The sequence below is a fragment of the Sebastes fasciatus genome, chromosome 16 (assembly GCF_043250625.1).
Source record: "Sebastes fasciatus isolate fSebFas1 chromosome 16, fSebFas1.pri, whole genome shotgun sequence".
Lineage (NCBI taxonomy): Eukaryota > Metazoa > Chordata > Actinopteri > Perciformes > Sebastidae > Sebastes > Sebastes fasciatus.
Window position 1 is genome coordinate 12,958,475 of NC_133810.1, and position 17,861 is coordinate 12,976,335.

Below are 17,861 nucleotides of genomic sequence, written 5' to 3' on the forward strand. Positions count from 1 at the left end.
GTGTGTGTGTGTGGTTGTGTGTGGACATGCCTGTGTGCCTGCAGAATCAGCTGTCAGTCAAGCGAAGCAAGCCGTTCAGCCGAGCGCCCCAAAAACCAACCGACATCGTACAAAATCACACAGACCGAAATGCATTTCTGCCTAACAAAAGCTGATGCGTTGTGGCAAGCAAGAGATGACAGTAAAGTCTGTTGCAATATTTTGGAGAAACTCTGATGAGTTGGCTCAGCAATGCTGCACGGCAAAGTGGACATTTTTGACACTGTGTCCCCTACGGCAAGTGTCACACATCCACAAGTGTATCCTTGAGTATTCCACAGATTCACCGTTGCACTCCTACGCTATAACATTTTCAGACTCTCGATGGATTGTTTAAAAAGAAAAAGATCAAAATCGATGCACAAGAACCAGAGATGTTGTCGTTTTTATTCCACGTATTCTTCATTGTCAAAACCAGGCACCTACATTACCCACAATGCAACTCCACCAATGACGGTTTGGTCTGAGGTTCGGGTGTCTTATCCATGTAACACAGCTAATGTAGCCTTTACCATTTAACCTATTAAAATTCAATCTAATGTAAAGCACTGAACACCTCCCTCCTCTTATACATCATGAGATGTTAGACACTAATCAACTGTCCTTTATATATTTCTGGCGGTATTAGGCCTTTGTGGCAACATTAAAAATCAATGTGTATGTATGTGTATCATGAAGTACCGCAATTGTTCAGGTATTAAATTCATTAAATTAGTCAAAAACAGACATTCCCATCATGGGTAGTGCATGTATAAAACCTTTTCCCAATTGAATTTCAATTGAATCATGCTATTGTATGGATCAATATTGTGATTTGACCCTTTATACATCTGTGTAACACTTTCTATGACGCCCATACATATGCATTATAAACATACTTTTAATATAATAATCTGCTTATATCACTCTATAATCATAGTCATAAGGATTCATAAATATTCATAATGCTTTATAACAATAATCATATATTATAAAGCACTTTATTATGACTTAAAAGGTCAAGTATCATGATACTTCATTATTGCCGGTCACTGAAATTTTTTTGCAAGGAGAAAATTTCCATTGTTGTCATACATTATCTTTTTATAATGCATTATAATGTGATTTTAAGTTACTCTAAATGGTCATTGTTTGTTTTAAATAACGTAAAAATATAAATTTACAAAGTTTTGTGTGTTGCTCTTGCATAGATTTAAATAAAGATAAAGAAAGATTTCAACTTTTTTTTTTTTTTACTTAAAGCAAACAATGGCCATTTAGAATAACTTATAATCACATTATAATGCATGTATAACAGTGATAATAATGCATTATAAAAAAGATTATAATGTATTACAACAATGGAAATTATAATACACTATGATACTTGCAAAACAAAAATGAAGTATGATGTTCCTTGACCTTTTAAGTCACTACAAAATGCTGTGTTCCGATTATTGTTATAATGCGTTGTGAATATTTATGAGTTTTTATAACTATGATTTATACAGTGCTATAAGCAGATTATAATGCATTATAAGTATGTTTATAGTGCATTATAGACATGGGCGTCGCAGAAAGTGTATCCGATGTCTGCATATGAAATCAGTAAGGGACTGCAGGACTTCATGGACAAAACAGATATTTTCTCTACCTAGAGGATTCCTGACATGCTTGTCCACCGATGCTGCCATTTCCAAAACACCGAGCTCATTGCTTCACTTTGGAGTGCTGTAGAAGCTCGAGTGATGCAGTTTTCTACTTAACCTTGGCAGCATGCTTTGACATGGCTTCAGTGTGTTAATATAGCGTGTTTGTGTGTGTGTGCATGTAAGCACACTGTCTCATCCAGACAGATTTCACAGCCTCTTTTAGTGCCCGAGATCTCATTCTGTTCTCTTCCGCTTTGAAGGACCTTTCAGGCCGGTGTTACACCTCTCTTTTACACACACACCTACACTTAGACATTTGCACACCTCCGCTTGCACACTTTCTCTCCCTCCTCTCTCTCTCTCTCTCGCTCTCGCTCTCGCTCTCAGTCAGGGTTGCCATGGAGGGAGGTTTTCTTTGCTGCCATGACAACGTGAATTCTCTTTGGTCTCCCCTAACGACAGAAGAATGGAACAGACAGTGCCTGGGTGATGTAGATGTTTTTGGACTGGTAGCTCCGTGATTCACACACACAGCCGAAGTCACCTGTCCTACTCTTTACCAGAGAAGAGTAGTGTTGGAAGAAGTACTCAGCTCCTTTACTTAAGTAAAAGTAGTAAAACGTAATATGTAAAAATACCCCAGCTAAAAGTCCGACATTCAAAATCCTACTTAAAGGTCCCATATTATTGTAAAAAGTGAGATTTTCATGTCTTTTTTTTTTTATCTAAAGCAGGTTTAAGTGCTATATATAAATACTGTGAAAGTATCGAAACGCTCCATCCATGGAGAAATACACACAGCCCGTATTCATAAACTAAAACATCCATCAGGATTTCTGTCCATTTGTGATGTCACAAATATACAATATTAAAATCACAGTTTTAAACATAAACATTCTAAATGTGTCGCAGGCTTCGTTAGAAATCGCATACTATGCACTACATACTTAATATGTGTACTATCATTCAATGTACTTTTGTGTGATTAAACGGTAGTATGTATCTTTTCGGACGCACTGAGCAGTAATTTATGTCGTCACTTCCTGAGAGCCTCTTTGCCAGCTGTAGACATGTAACCATGGTAACCAGTATCATCCTCATGTGACCGACACGACGGTTTGTGAGAAACAAGGTCTGAATTAATTTAAAATATATATTACGCCTAGCAAAGTGAAATATTTTACTAACAGTTAAATTGAAGCGTTATCTTTACAGAGCTGTCCGTCAACGTCCGTTATGAATGTTGTCGTCACTACTGCATTGTATTGTGGGATATTCATGCCGCCATAGCATACTATAATGTTTCACCGTTAAAAGCATGTAATTAGCATACTATTGGTTTCATACTAAGGTTTCAGACATACTAAAAAATCTCACATACTGTTTTAGCGTACTAAATAGTATGTTAGTATGGAATTTCGGACACAACTCCAGTGTATTTCCGGTTGCAGTGTATGTGAATGGCATCAGCTGACAGGAAGTAAACATGGACCCAAGCTGTTGCCTGTTGCAGTTCTGCTGCAATTCCATTGAAATGAGCTAAAACAGAGCGTTTCAGACAGAGGGTAATAACAGGCATATTCAGGCAGATAGTATGAGGAAAATAAAGCCTTTTTCTTAACATTACAGCATGTAAACATGTTCTAGTTGAAACACAAAATACAAGCATGAACCTGAAAATGAGCACGATAAGGGACCTTTAAGTAAAAGTGCTACTTCCTGTCCTGCATGAGATGATCAATATCGTTACCAATTCTTCCATCCTTCTGAGTATTTACATAGCAAATTGTCTGAGTCAATTGCAGGTGTATTTCTAAACCAAACCGGCAGTTCAACCTGGTCACACTGATTTAATTGTGGGAAGCCAAGGGGGGGAAATGTCAGATGAATAAATCAACCCACACACTGGTAATGTTCTACTTGGACTATATTTACATTATATTATCAGTTCATTCATCACAAGTTTACAATTAATTCTTACCTTAAGTCTCTCAGACACCCCGTCAGTAAAGCTGATGGTGAACTCCTCCACCTTGGGAACCTTCAGCCTCTTCTTCTCTGTCTGGTACTCCGTGCGAGTTTTCACCACCACCTGGAGGAGGGAGATAAACCGTAAAAGCAGTTGAATACTCCAGGATGCTGAAGGCAATGATTGGATCGATGTTATTGTACGAGGGGACGAGTCAAGTCACATTTTTAAAAAGTCACCACAAAGGTCTTACTGTAACTTAACTTAACTTAAAACACACTAAAAGACCACCGTGTTAGAAAACAAGATGCAGAAGCACATAAATGACACATGAGAAGATCACTGCACTCTCGACACAATGCCAAGGTGCTAGAAGAAAATCAGATGTACTGTATGTCGGGCATCACCAGATGGCGGCCATGCCGGATCGAGTGACAGTTCTATTCGAACCTGTGACAAATTTTGGATGAATTAATGAGAATAAATAATAATCTAGGGCTTTGATGGTCACAGCTAATCCAGTTAATATGGCAATAGCTTCAATTGAGCCGATCAAATCGATTGTTTACCGTGCGTCAACAGTCTAACCAAAGTAGCACCTCACACCATGACAATGTTTGGATCGACTTGTAGTTTTCTTCCTAATATATTATAATACTGTAGCAGTGAATTCATCGCTTTTACTTTGGCATAGGATCAAACCTCGGCTTCAGAACATAAATTACACCCAACGCCCAACACAGCTAGAAACCATCCTACAGCAAACACTGGTGCCAAGCATCTGCTAGAACTCTACTGTATTTTAATAAGGTCGGTGCCCAGAATTCAAGACCCTCAGTCCAAAGGGACAACACTGTGCTTTGTGCCGGCAGCTAGATGGGGAAAAAAAGAGCCAGGGCAGTACAGCCCTGCCCCAGTACTGTCAGTCTAACACTCCTCAAGCAAACCGGTTTAGAGGGATGAGAGGGACACAGGGAAAAGAGACAGAGTGAAACTCCCAAACTCTTAGACTTGTCTACTTTTCACTTGTGTTGTTATAATTCACCTTAGTTTTCTCTTTTTCAGCAATTAACTTGAATAGTACAATGTTGTCATTATTAACGATGGGAATAATGGACTACAGAACTAAGATCCAGATTTTGATATAACGTAATATCCTTTAGTTCTGCTCATTGGTCATCAGTGAACACCAGGTGGACACTATATGCGTGTACTCATATAGTCTCACCTGAATAATCGTTTTAAAGATACTATGAGGAACTTTTTACCTGGTTATGAAACAGTCTCAATTTAAAACCGATGCCTCTATATGACCTACATAAGTTAACGAGACGATTTGCTATTTTTATATAGTTATTTTTAATACTTGTCATCGGTGCCACCGGGTCCAATTCCAGCGAAATCAGACAAAATCACGCAGGTTCTGCTGGAGGTCTAGGCACGGGAGAACCAGAACCAGGACTGAGTGAGGCAGACTGTCAGACCCTACTGCAGTAAAATGTGAGGCTTTCTAAAGGGACTCTTGTGCTCTATAACATTACCACTTTTGTCCGCAGGGATCACCAAAATCAACACAAAATGAAAGTTCCTCATAGTAGCTTTAAGATTTTGCTTTTCCTCACATACACTTTTCCTAATTTTGATGCAACAGGTCAGTCTGTAAGTACATTTTGTATAGAACTAAAACTATGCATACATTGTGACCACTAGCCCTGGTAAGCACATAACAGAGTGATGAACTTATACAGCAGAATTATTCATTCTCTTCAACAACAGAATTAATAAATCAGGAGGATTTTTTTTTCATATCTAACATTAAATATCTGGGTTGTTCTCTTAATTCGTAATCCTTAATCCTTTTGTGGCACTGAATTAATTGAACAAAAGAATCGCTCTTTACCAGGTTTCACCTTCTCACTGCATTTACTAAAAAGAGAAAGTGTCCCTACTGTTTTGTGCATTCACTGTATATTAATGTGCACAAGAGGACGGGGCAGATAGAGAGACGGTGGACAAATGACAAGGCGGAGGAGAGGTGGAGGAAGAGAAAGAGAACAATGTCTCTGTGTCCTTGTGGCTAATTGCGCTGCTTCAGAGCGGCTCTCCTTCACTTTGAGACAAAGCCAGAAACTGCTGTGCTCACAAACTGGCTCCACTATCTGAATAACAAAGCCGTCAGTTGGCTCTAGAAAGCCCTTATCTAAGAGTTGAAGGCCGCAGTAGGTGCACTGAATACATTGCGTTTGATTGGACCCCTGGGGCTGCAGAGCCTTGTGGCCTTCAGTGCAGCAACACCAGACGTCATAGTCCTAACTAATGTCTCAATTTTGCCTCAACTCTCTCTTTCTCTGACTCATTTCACAATAACAGGCTCAGGGCCTCCAGGTTCAAACACAGCAGCGCTTCATGTTGCTTCATTACTCTCTCCCCTCCTGTACCTCTCACTCCTTTCTTTCACATTACCTAATGACGTGGCTATCAATCAATGTTGCCTCATTTGCACAGCCCTGTAGCTATCAGCAGCAGCTAGGAATCTACTAAACAAAGTGCCACCTTCTCTAGTTAGACAGGTCCAAATACTCTGTGGGAAACCATTCATTTAGGGACAATTAAATGTCGTTTGACAAAGCTTGATGTAAAAAAAAAACATATGAATGATGCAGCCATGAACAGTCATGATAGGATTGATGAAAAGGTAATTACAACTTGTTTGCTTATTATTCCACAGAGGTAGCAGCTCATTTTTCATTTTGTGATTTTATTGTGGTCATGTGTGGTTTTGTTTTTTAGCCAGTGGCTCTAGGGATAGCAATGTTGGTCAGTCAGATGAAATATCTTAATAAGTGTTGGGTGGGTTTGCTGTGAAATGTTGTACAGATATTCGTGATTCCCAGAAGATCCTCCAAGAACCAAAATCCCAAATGACTTTGGTGATCCCCTGGCTTTTCCTCTGGCACTACCAGCAGACTGACACATTTTGGTTCAGAGTCACTCTTGACAACTATTGGATGGATTTTCATGAAAGTTGGCACAAACAGTGATATTCCCAACAGGATGAATTGGATAACACTTTATAATACAGCCTGCGATTAACCGTGTCATTTTGTTGCACGAATCCTGTACCAATAAAACACTTCCCAGTTCCTACTGGTACTTAAATGCCCTGGCAGTCTCAGCTATACTGTATATCTAGAACAGTTTTTTGTTGGTACAGGCCTACCTAATAATTGCCATGAGCAAACAGCAAAAGTATGTGCTTTTATTGTACTTGAACTAGAGTACAACTGTACTTGTACTTGCACCTACACTGGACCTAAATCGCCTATATGCAGCCTAATACCCTTTAACCTGTTACAACCCCTATAAGTATGTAGTTATACTTCATTGTCCCTCATTATTCCAAGATTTGTAGCCCTTTTCTTCAAGCTTTCTACCCCAAAAACTGTATCCCATGGGTACCAAGTACTTACACAAATCTATTTCCCCTTTTCTCTAAAATGCCCATTTGTTTTTACTATTTTGTTCCCCATAGTCTTGTGTTCTTCTGCTTAGGGCTGGTCTATATATAATAGATACAATACCAGTACCTTTAAAGTGATACCGGTACCGAAACCACCCTACTTCACTCCATTTCCCCGTAAGGTTAACACTCTTCGATCTGTCAGCATTGTTGCCGTTGACACTGCAGGCTGTATTATAAAGTGTTACCATGAATTGTTTGGTGTTTGACTTTTCAATTAAACTTTCATCCAACTTCCAATTTGGTTTTCTTTAAAACAAGCCTCACACATTGACTGTAGACATATTTTAAATTAAATCAATTCCCTTAATGTGACATTTGAATATGTCCATAAAACTGACAGAGACTTCTACATCAGTAACAGGAAGGTAAATGAGTCCAGCAAATACAGAAGCACAGCCTCTGCTGCAATTTCCTTTGAGAATCTATTTACAGATATTCAATTAGTCATGTATATCTTATGCAAATGTCTTGATTCACTGTGACCTTTTAATATCTCCATGACTGACATGGAGTCACTTTTAGATCTGTAACAGAGCTCCAATTTATTTCTGTGTGGTGAAATAACTGCTGCCTCGCAGGATGTGTTTGAAGCAAACAGGACGTGATACGTGTTTATTAAAAAAAGGACTTTTTAAGCTTTCATTTTTATATTTGAGTGAATGAATAAAAGAATGAAAGACACATGAAGAAGTAGAGACAGGTAGATATCAGAAACAGCAGTTTTAGCTTGTCTGTCTCTCTCTCTTTCTCTCTCCCTCTCTCTTTCTCTCCATCCAATCTCCAATCACAGTATTTTTTTTCAAATTTGATATTCTCTGTGGAAGACCCGTCAAAACTTTCTTTTCTCCCTGTCTTCCGCAGTATGTTATTCCTCAGGCCTGTTATCACTATGATTGCTGTTTTATTTTCTCATCCCCAAACACTGAGCCGCGACTGAGTTGGTCTTTGGTGAAGTTTCAATGTGGAAAGCAGCTGCAGACACTTTTCTTGACATGTTTGATTCCTTGTGAATAAAACAGTGGAAGAAATCCATATGAAAAGCAGGAGGGAGCCATCCTTGTGGCAGCTGTATTGGTACAACATGAGTTGTACTGACAGGATGAAGTGATGATATAATCAAAGGTGATAAATGTTTAATCAGCTCCTCTTTTAGAGTTTGGATATTTGGTTGATTTGAGTTAGACACCCCTGCAGACACAAAACACAAATGAAAAGTGATTCTAAAATAAGATGTGTACCACGTGGAATCCTGTTCTTACATGGATCTGGATAGAAACGTAAAATATAGGTTTTCAAAGACCTTTACGTACAAAGTAATATGACTTCAGAGGATTACCTCTATTTCCATTAATATTGAGTTAGCCATACCTCATACACTCCTGATCTGAAGCTGTAACATGGCGAACTTGCTAGCAAACAGTTGCCTATTTACACATCCAGCAGGTGAAGAGCAACATCAACATTCATTTGGAGTCACGTTTTTGGCTACCTGACATATGTAAGCTCAATATTCACAACACTCATTATAGCTCCGTTTTTGGTCTCCACCAACCCAAAATGAGGCAAATATTAGGCTTGCTGCCGTAGTCAGTGTTACCGGTGTTACACGGTGTTCGGGCACACACCGATTACATTACTTGCACACCGCCCCACGCTACAAACTGAAAGTGAAAGTGTCAACTTCATACAATGTCTCAGCACAGAGTAGCAGTAGTCAGATATCACACACACGGGACGAGATAGGGGCTGACAGACAAGACGATGGCGGAGGATTTGGTGTCAAAGCGAAAAACAAAAGCGTAGTATATATGGCTCTTAAGCCTCAACTAGTTGCTAACTGTGTCTGTCTGGCATTTGGTGTTGGAGAGGTAGCGTATAGTGAGTTTTTAGAGCTGAAAGATGTATTAGCTGAAAGATGCTATTAGGCTCAGTAGAGCTGAAGAGAACTGCAGAGCTAGATGATGACTATCTGTGGGTTCGTCACTCCGAGCAACACTTTTCACAGACATGGAGTGTTTTCATCTGTTGTTAAAATAAAAATATTGATTATAGCAGCTTAAAAATGAAAACCTACAAGAAAAAAACCATTGGGCTCCCTCCTGCACTGTTCTCTCAGAGCGAGCACTGCTGGTTCTGTCCAACCAGGAAAGTAAGAGCAGTTATTTGCATTCCTCTGGCATCAGAGGTGTAAATCGATCTCTATCTACACAGCTAAAATAAAAACCAGCACAGCTCAGAGTCCTGAGGAGCAGGACTGAAAACCACTGGTCATCAAACCAACAGGCAGCACTGCGGTACTGTTGGATTACAGTAAATGAGTATGAAATATATACATAAAAGCAACAATGACTATTGAAGGCACAATATGCATGCATGTTTTGCATTACTTAAAATACAAATATATATTTTTATTTACCTTGTTGCAGTTAGTTCCTTCTATTTTTGAAGACGTGATGTATATTTTTTCACTATTTTCTGACATTTCATAGACCAAACAATTAGCAGCTAATCAAAAAATATTGTTAATTTTAGCCCTTATTCATTTATAGAACTGGGGATTTAACTAGGGCTGTCAATCAATTAAAATATTTAATTGCGATTAATCGCATGATTGTCCATAGTTAATCGAAATTAATCGCAAGTTAATCACACATTTTTTTATCTGTTCAAAATGAACCTTAAAGGGAGATTTGTCAAATATTAAATACTCTTATCAACATGGGAGTGGGCAAATATGCTGCTTTATGCAAATGTATGTATACCCATAGAACCCATTTTCATTCACATATCTTGAGGTCAGAGGTCAAGGGACCCCTTTGAAAAATTTAGTGCAAGTTGGAGCGTTATTTAACCTCCTTCCCGACAAGCTAGTATGACATGGTTGGTACCAATGGATTCCTGAGGTTTTTTAGTTTTAAACATTTAAAACCTGTTACTTACATTTTTACCTGTTGATAAAGCCTGACCTTTAATTTAAGCAAAAACTAATCTATAACAGGCTCTATCAGTGTGCAGGCTTTCCTTTTCCTTAACATGCTATTGAGTCATTACTATAGTTCATTTGGTAGCCTTCAGAAGTCACAGCTACTCTCACCGCCTCTGTGCACAGCCAGCCAGCCAGACACAATTCAAAATAGGTTAGGGCCTATGTATAATTTGTGATCATTTGTCAAATTAAACTTGGATGCTGGCTCATCTTACGAGGCCACACATCATCACAGCACATAAGGAATCATTCATCGACGTGTTACTGATTTAACATTGCTGACTGAGGATTGCTGCTCCCAGGAATTCCTCCCTAATTCATGAGGCTAAGAACACACAGACGTAAAGAATGAATGAGACTTAAAAGCTTCTCCGGAGGAACCGAGGAGAGAAACAAGAAAAGGATGAGTATTAAGGGGAACATGTTGAACAGGAAGAGAGAATGATTATAAGTCTGCCATAGCCTTTGAAGCAGGTCTCTGTATCCGAGCTTTGTTCTCAGAGAAAAGACACACGGAAAGAAAAGATCTGTTTGTCTTTTCAGTCAGGGAGTTTCTCCATCCTCCTCTGGTTGTTGTTTTCAAACCAGCAATCCAATCAAGATATTGGTGACCCAGCAGTGGCTGTGACGCGTCCCTGCCCAGATGGAATCAAATCTAATACCTCTCTAATGCCTCAGCCTCTGTGTGCGTCCGTACGTGTATGAACTTCACTGTGACTGCACCTCACCCCTGCAAATATCCGCGGGTAACCCCGTAGCCGGAGAGGTCACGCAGTCATCAGGCAGGATCAGGGTGAAAACAGCTCAGGTCGTATTTATAAAGCTGCTCCGAACCGCACGGCTGATCTGGGGTGCTAGTCAGGTCACATGACCCAATAAATCTCGCTTTAGCTTTAAAGGACAGAGAGAACAAAGCTGGTCACAGGTCAGATTCTGAACGGTTCATAAAAGCTGATTATGACCTCTGTCTGGGTGGGGCGGGATGGCAAAAACAACAACCTTAAATTCAGTGAGATTAAATTTTAAAAAAAATTATCTCAAAGATATTATTCGTCAACCATATTTTTAGGTTTAGAGATAGAAATCCACACAAGTATGGCTTCCTACAAAATTGCCATTGTCCTTAAAGCAGCTATAGTCAGTATTATTAAAAATGTACAGTATGACAATGTGAAAGGAGTCGCTCTTAGTGATGAACCTACAGAGAATTATCCCTTGAATATGCAGCTCCCCATCGGCTTTATGGAGCGTAATAGTGAGTTTCAGCTCATTGTTTAGCGGTCTGGCTCGTACCTTTACTGTTTGGGTAATATTGGACTTACAGTACATCTGTCAGGTGGCCGGAAACACAACTCCAAATGAATGATAATGTTGCTCTCTATCTACTGGATGTGTAAATTAGAGCCCAACCAACATATCGGCCAGGCCGATATATCGGCCAATCTTAGCAGATATATCATAGTGGCGTATATGTCAGCCGATAAATGACAAGAAATTGAAGTACAGAAATTCCATGGTTTGTCCATCAGAGATTAGTAGCAGGTATATTTTCCAACTGTAAAATATAAACTGTAAAATTAATATCTGCCAACATATCATTATTGGATTTTTTTAAACTCTCAAATATTGATATCATCTTAAAAAATGTATCGGTAGGGTTATGGTATAAATTGTTTGCTAACAAGTTCGCCATATCAACGTAAAAGATGATGACATGTCAATGTTGTGGTGTTCACAATGTGATTCCAGGGACCAACAAAAAAACTGTTTTTGCATTTTTAGGGATATTAACTTTAAAGCAGGAGTAGTAAAGCAAAGTAATGGTGAAAACTGGCCTCAAAAGGACAACAAAAATACTTCTACATGGTATTTTAAAGGTAGAGATAAGTGTGATCTGATCATGCACATATACAGTACGAAGTACAGAGGGAAGAATTCCCAATAAATGGACTGTGATATAGCCATCATCAACACCTCCCACGCTCTCATGTCTAATTACAGATTTCATTATTATTTCTTCTGGCCTCTGTTGCATTCATGCTTCACTTTTCAAGAAGATAAAACGCTCACACTTACAGCTGGAGACAAATTCAAAGATTTAGCATCAAATTGACCTTTACAGCTCCGACACAGCCCCATGTAAAAACAAATGGACCCATCTGCATTTGCATAATGATTTATAAGTGAGAAGTACAAATCCATTTTTTGCTTAATGTCTGTACAGTGTGGACAAGTTAAACCAGCTTATGCAGCGGCAGAACTAACAATATCTCCGTTCTGTTAGCGAGTGAGCAGCATACAAAATCTGCATCAGCTGTCAGCCAAGTGTATCCAGACGCAACAAGCAAGAGCAATCTTTGTGCCTGCGTCTCTCGAGGCATGTAAAAAATTCACTGATCAACAAAACAGCAAGCTTTCTTCTGTGACCTCTTTTCCTTTCAAATGTCAACGACAATAACCCGCTGGTATAACGCAGGAGCTCATACTCCACCCAGCTTATTCTCTCTCTCTCTCTCTACCTGATCGGGAAATCAGTAAAACACACTTGAGCAATCACACATGCGTGTGCTATGATGGCAGCTTCAATTACGGCACCTAGTGATGTTCTCGAGTCTAGAGGGACTGATTTAATCAATGTAAAATGTCTGACGGCTCTATGAATGTCATGTTACGAACTAGAGGCTACTGACAGAAACGACTTGTCACTCACGCACACACATGCCTGTATTGTACACACACACACACACAGGAGGGCAAGCATACCTGTGTGTTCTGCTGTGTGGGTGTGTGTGTGCAGTGAATGACAAGTCAGTTAACAGGTATATGAAATGGAAAGTGATTGTGCCTCCCTCAGCAGAATACAGAGCAAGGGTTCAGGCTGTACCGTTTGTTTCTGTCTGCAGCAGCACGAATGGACGTCCATTTTTGGGATTATGTTTGGGGAGTTTTCTGAGAATTCTCAACAATAAAACCATTTGAAGAGATTGAACCCAAAATAGATGAATTGTGATGTTTTTTAAAGGCCAGGCAGCAGGTAACTTGGGTCCATAGTTCTTGTTTGGACACGATGCTATAAAAGGCTTTTGCCCTCTTAAAGTTTGCGGTATTTTAAAGGCCCCACAAATTCATATGATGCTTTTCCTTTTACTCCATGGATCTCTCCAAAGTATTTTATTTAAGGAGAGAAAGTCTTGACTTTATCTTTCATTTTTTATGATGGGCATAAGGGTGGAATTTCTTTTTTTAAATTTGATGTAGGGCTGCAACTCAAGCTAATTTTCATATAATATTTAAAGAATAGTTTGACCTGTTAGGAAATTTATCACCTTCTTGTCAAGAGATGACTTTGCCAAGTCCGTCTCTAGCTCTCCCGTTAGCTCCGATCTCTTTAAACATTCATGTTCAGCTCCATCGGGGCCGTTTGAATGTATTTAACATAAATGTCAGTATATGGGTGCTCTACAGTTGTAGCGTCGGCCGTTTTGAACATCAAAATGCGAACGACGGCTGGCTTGACCGCACGTTACCGTAATGCGATAACGTTTCCTGTCCATGACAGAGTTAGCATGCAGCTTTAGCCGTGATTTCTAGCTCTGCTTTTCCTGGCAATGTGTGAAACCTAAATTGTTTCCATACTTTACTGTATGTGTAGTGTTTACCACTTTGGATTTAATATGTGAGGGTGCAGGTCATATCCACGTGGAACCTCCGACATTTTCTACTTTTTTCGTTTCGGCCGGCTACAGTTTGTTTTGGTTGACGGATACGGAACAGATATGACGTCACGTTACTCAGGCTACAACAATAAAAGCAGTAACTTCCTTCCTTTTACCTCCGCATAGACTCAAATGAAGCAAATATATCGATTCTGGCATTCAAAAATCTATTTAAAAATTTAAATATCACGATACATAGGTAAATCCATTTTTTTCCCCCTCCGCTACTAATTTCTAATTTTCCAAAGAAACTAGAGGCATTACTGACTGTTAACGAAGTATAACCGAAAGGCCAATTCTGAGGGTACAAGGTGGCAGAGAGGTTTAGATGTGGGTTGTTTGACATGAATATCAAGTAGCCAATTCCTGTTTAAAACTGGATCGATTGTCCTATTAGACTCCAGTTCAAAGCCCTATGAGGATGAGTGTATTGGTTTAAACAATGTTGTATGTCAATAACCCTTCTGATACCTAATAAATTAGTTAACTAACTGGTGCAACGATTCTACGAGCTCTATAATAAGTAATCGATCAGAAAGCTCATGGTAGAAAATATGGATTCATGCAGCTGCAAAATGAAATCATCACACTGTCACTGTTGTCTTGAAACGAGCCAAACACCGTCATTACACAATTGATGCATATAATCATACAGCTTTCATATGAGCTTGCCTGTTAATTCCATTAATTTTTTATATAATAAGCAATCAGTGCAGCTCTCTGTCCCGACCCCCATAGAAAACACCAATCAGGCTCTCCACGTTGCGCTTGCCACCATGGTAACTGGATTAACGAGAGCTGCGGTGCAGTTACTATGGGATGTCGAGATGATAAATGACAGTCTGTCTGGCACCAAATCTGTCTCCTAATCTCGGCTGGAAAACAAAGGGACACGGCTGGGGGACAGCTGACATGAATGAATTTGTGAATGAATGAAAGTGTGTGTGGTGGGGGGATGGGGGGGTTAGGTCAAAAACATTGACTTAATAGAAACATTTAGATGCAAAACTCTCTTTCTTTTACACACACTCACACACACAAACACACACACACAGAATCCAGGCCGCAGTCTCTCTCTCTCTCACCTTGTCAGGTGCTTGGCTCTGGAGGCTGCCCACATCCAATGGAGTGATGAGGGGCACATTCTGAAAGCCGTCCTCCACGCTCACAGGTTTGGCCCCTTTGTCTTGAAGATTACTCCCCAGTTTCACCATCTTTCACCGCCCTTAGATATATTCCCTTTTTATTTCCCTGAAGACTGCTCCTGAATAGAGGAGGTGTTGAGAGAAAAGGATGGTTTTTACCTCACAGCCTCTTTCAGGTCAATGAAACCATGGGCAGACAGGCTATTTGATGGAGAAGGGTATAACAGGAGATTAAATTATTGAGAATGTAACTTAATTGTAGCCTTACAGTACACAATACATGAGTAAATGTTATCAAATTATTATTATTATTTTTACAAAACACTCCAAAAAAAGCACATTTTGTTTGCAATATCTCAGACTATATTTACCATAAACCAAAGAAGGGGAAAACTCAGCCAATTGCCATCTTTCCCACGTTTCTACATCATAAAAACAACAATGTGTATCACCCCCCAAAAAAGCAGTAAAAAGCATTAACTTACAAGCTGATCGTCCTTGTCCGACCGTCTCCTCTGTGCTGCGGCAGTGTTTGTGTCTGAAGCGCAGATGATGAGGAGCAGGTGAAGCTGGAGGCTGGTGTTGATGCTGATGCTGCGGTGTCGCTGCTGCTGATGCTGCGGGAAAGCAACGCTGCACCGCCGGAGACGAACTGGATGTCTGGCGGCAGGTTTTCCTCCCAGCAGGCAGCCCAACCCCCCTAATCCAAACACAGCCTCTTCTACTTCTTCACCGTGCTGCTACAAAGCTACACACCGAGCCTGCTGGTGTTGCCACTAGGGGGATGATTTTTCTTTTCTTTTTTTTTTTTTTCTTCCTTTTGGGAGTCTCGTTTGTTTGACTAAAGTGGAAGCTGAATTAATGCTGCCTTTCAGGGCTGCTTGTAAACTCCTGCACCCGAGCTGACAGGGTGGAAGCATATCCAGTGCATTCATATCTGCATAATATTTAAAAAAAAAAAAACATTTATAAAATTGTAAATCATGCTGTCAAAATAATAATAATAATAATAATTATTATTATTAAAAAATATAAAAAATCATAATTAAAAAAAACATTTTAATAAACGAAATAGGCTAGAGCAGTTTGATGTTGTACATCAATATATATGATAGCTCAAAATTAACCAGAATTAAAATAGAAAACAGTCAGCAGAATGCTCAGAAATGACATACAATTATTGTATTCCCAATCAATAAGGTTAATGATTCCAAATCAATTAAATGTGCCCCATCACATCCCAATGCCTCAGCTATCATAGCAAATTCACAATTCCCAACTGTAAATTTGAAGACAGAGAAAAAAATAAATAATAGATCAATTATTTATTATCTCCCACAGTACCTGAAAGCAGCACAGACAGTGTGCCACTCAAATTGGTTCTTTTTGGTCGTACAGCTCCATCTGGTGGTGAGATGAGTGGCACGCAGTCAGATTTGAAAGAATCTGTGAAAGAATAATCCCCTCTACCTGTGTGTGTGTGTGCGTGTGTGAAACCACTTGAAAGATAGATGCTGAGATGTTTATATGTTGGGAAACAGAGAGGTTTATTATGAGATAAGTTGTTTCTCTGGAGTAATTAGTGGTTATTATGGCACATTTGTCTGATATATATATATATAATCATTCATAAAAGCGAATAAGACATCAACTGATGTGCTGAAATACTATAAATAGAGATCAAAAGGCAAGTAAATGCAACATTACAAAAAAAAAGATAATTTTGAAAGATGATCATGTGTCGGAAAGAAATTAAAATAAGATAATCTCTTCACCTTCCTTCTCTATCTCTGTCCCATAACCCTATTATTAAAAAATGAATAGGTGATTACAAATTGACTCTGCAACTCTGTCATAGTGTTAAGTATTTAACACTTTCAAAAGTGTACGTTTAACTCTATGCAGTGTAGACCAATATAGACACTTTCAAAGTGTTGAATTTCACTCTATAGGTGTTGAATTAACGATTCTGGCGATTTTGCTTTGTTGGTGTCCACAGAGAAGCCCGTCCTGAAAATGATGTGGCCAGAGTCCATGCAGGTCAATCTCTGGAAGACAGAAGAACCGTGGTGGTATCCTTCCAAATGGCCATCCATCTCATCCTTGGATCTATCTGTAAGTAGGGAACCTCATCCTTCACTGAAAGGCCAATGTGTTGAGTTGTGATTTTGTATGGCTGCTACCTTGGCCAGGTCTCTCTTGTAAAATATATTTTTGCTCTCAAAAATGAAGCACAAGGAAATAACTAAACCAGAATTTCCTCTAATCGTCACCCCAATCGGCAATGGTGGTTAATGACAGGGTGTTCTTTGATTTCCTCCTTAAAGACATGCAGGTAATACCTCTATCTCAGCCCAGGACATTCCTCTTATGATCTGCATAGCAAGACAGGTGATTAACACTGTACTTCCATATGTTTTGCTACTGCCCTATAGCTATTGAGAATCTTGTTTATGTATAACCTTTGAGTAGATATTAGCAAGTGTCATCGTTGCATTCATATTAGTGGGCGTGGAGCAGATCTGTATTCTGTTAATCCAGCATCCATATCCCTGATAATTACTTACTCATTGGGCTGCGGATACAGAAACCTCCCCTTGGTGCAGCCTCGGAAACGCTGGTTGAATAGTATAATAATGCAGTAGGATACAATCTGATATCACCAGTAGGCCAATCTCTGTATACTTACCTATTCCTATCTGTCTTTTAAATGAACCACTGGGTACTTTCACCTGAAAGGTAGGCCTCTACTGTCCACACTTCATTACTCTATCTGAAAGCTGCACATTATGCCAGTAGTAACAGTACCCTCAGTTTTTTTTTTTTAATTGTACTGTAATTATGAAGACCTC

The 17,861-nt window shown here is 39.3% G+C and overlaps 1 protein-coding gene across 1 annotated transcript in view; it reads right to left on the minus strand.

Moving 5' to 3' along the window:
- nsg2 (neuronal vesicle trafficking associated 2) overlaps positions 1-15,635 on the minus strand; it is a 41,045-nt gene extending 25,410 nt beyond the window's left edge. Inside the window, exons 1-3 of the mRNA XM_074611325.1 lie at positions 15,495-15,635; positions 14,950-15,128; positions 3,652-3,762 (exon numbers count right to left, since the gene is read on the minus strand). Coding sequence (XP_074467426.1) covers positions 3,652-3,762; positions 14,950-15,078 — 240 coding nt within the window. The 5' untranslated portion in view covers positions 15,079-15,128; positions 15,495-15,635. The remainder of the gene's footprint in view (positions 1-3,651; positions 3,763-14,949; positions 15,129-15,494) is intronic.
- Between the last annotated feature and the right edge of the window lie 2,226 nt (positions 15,636-17,861).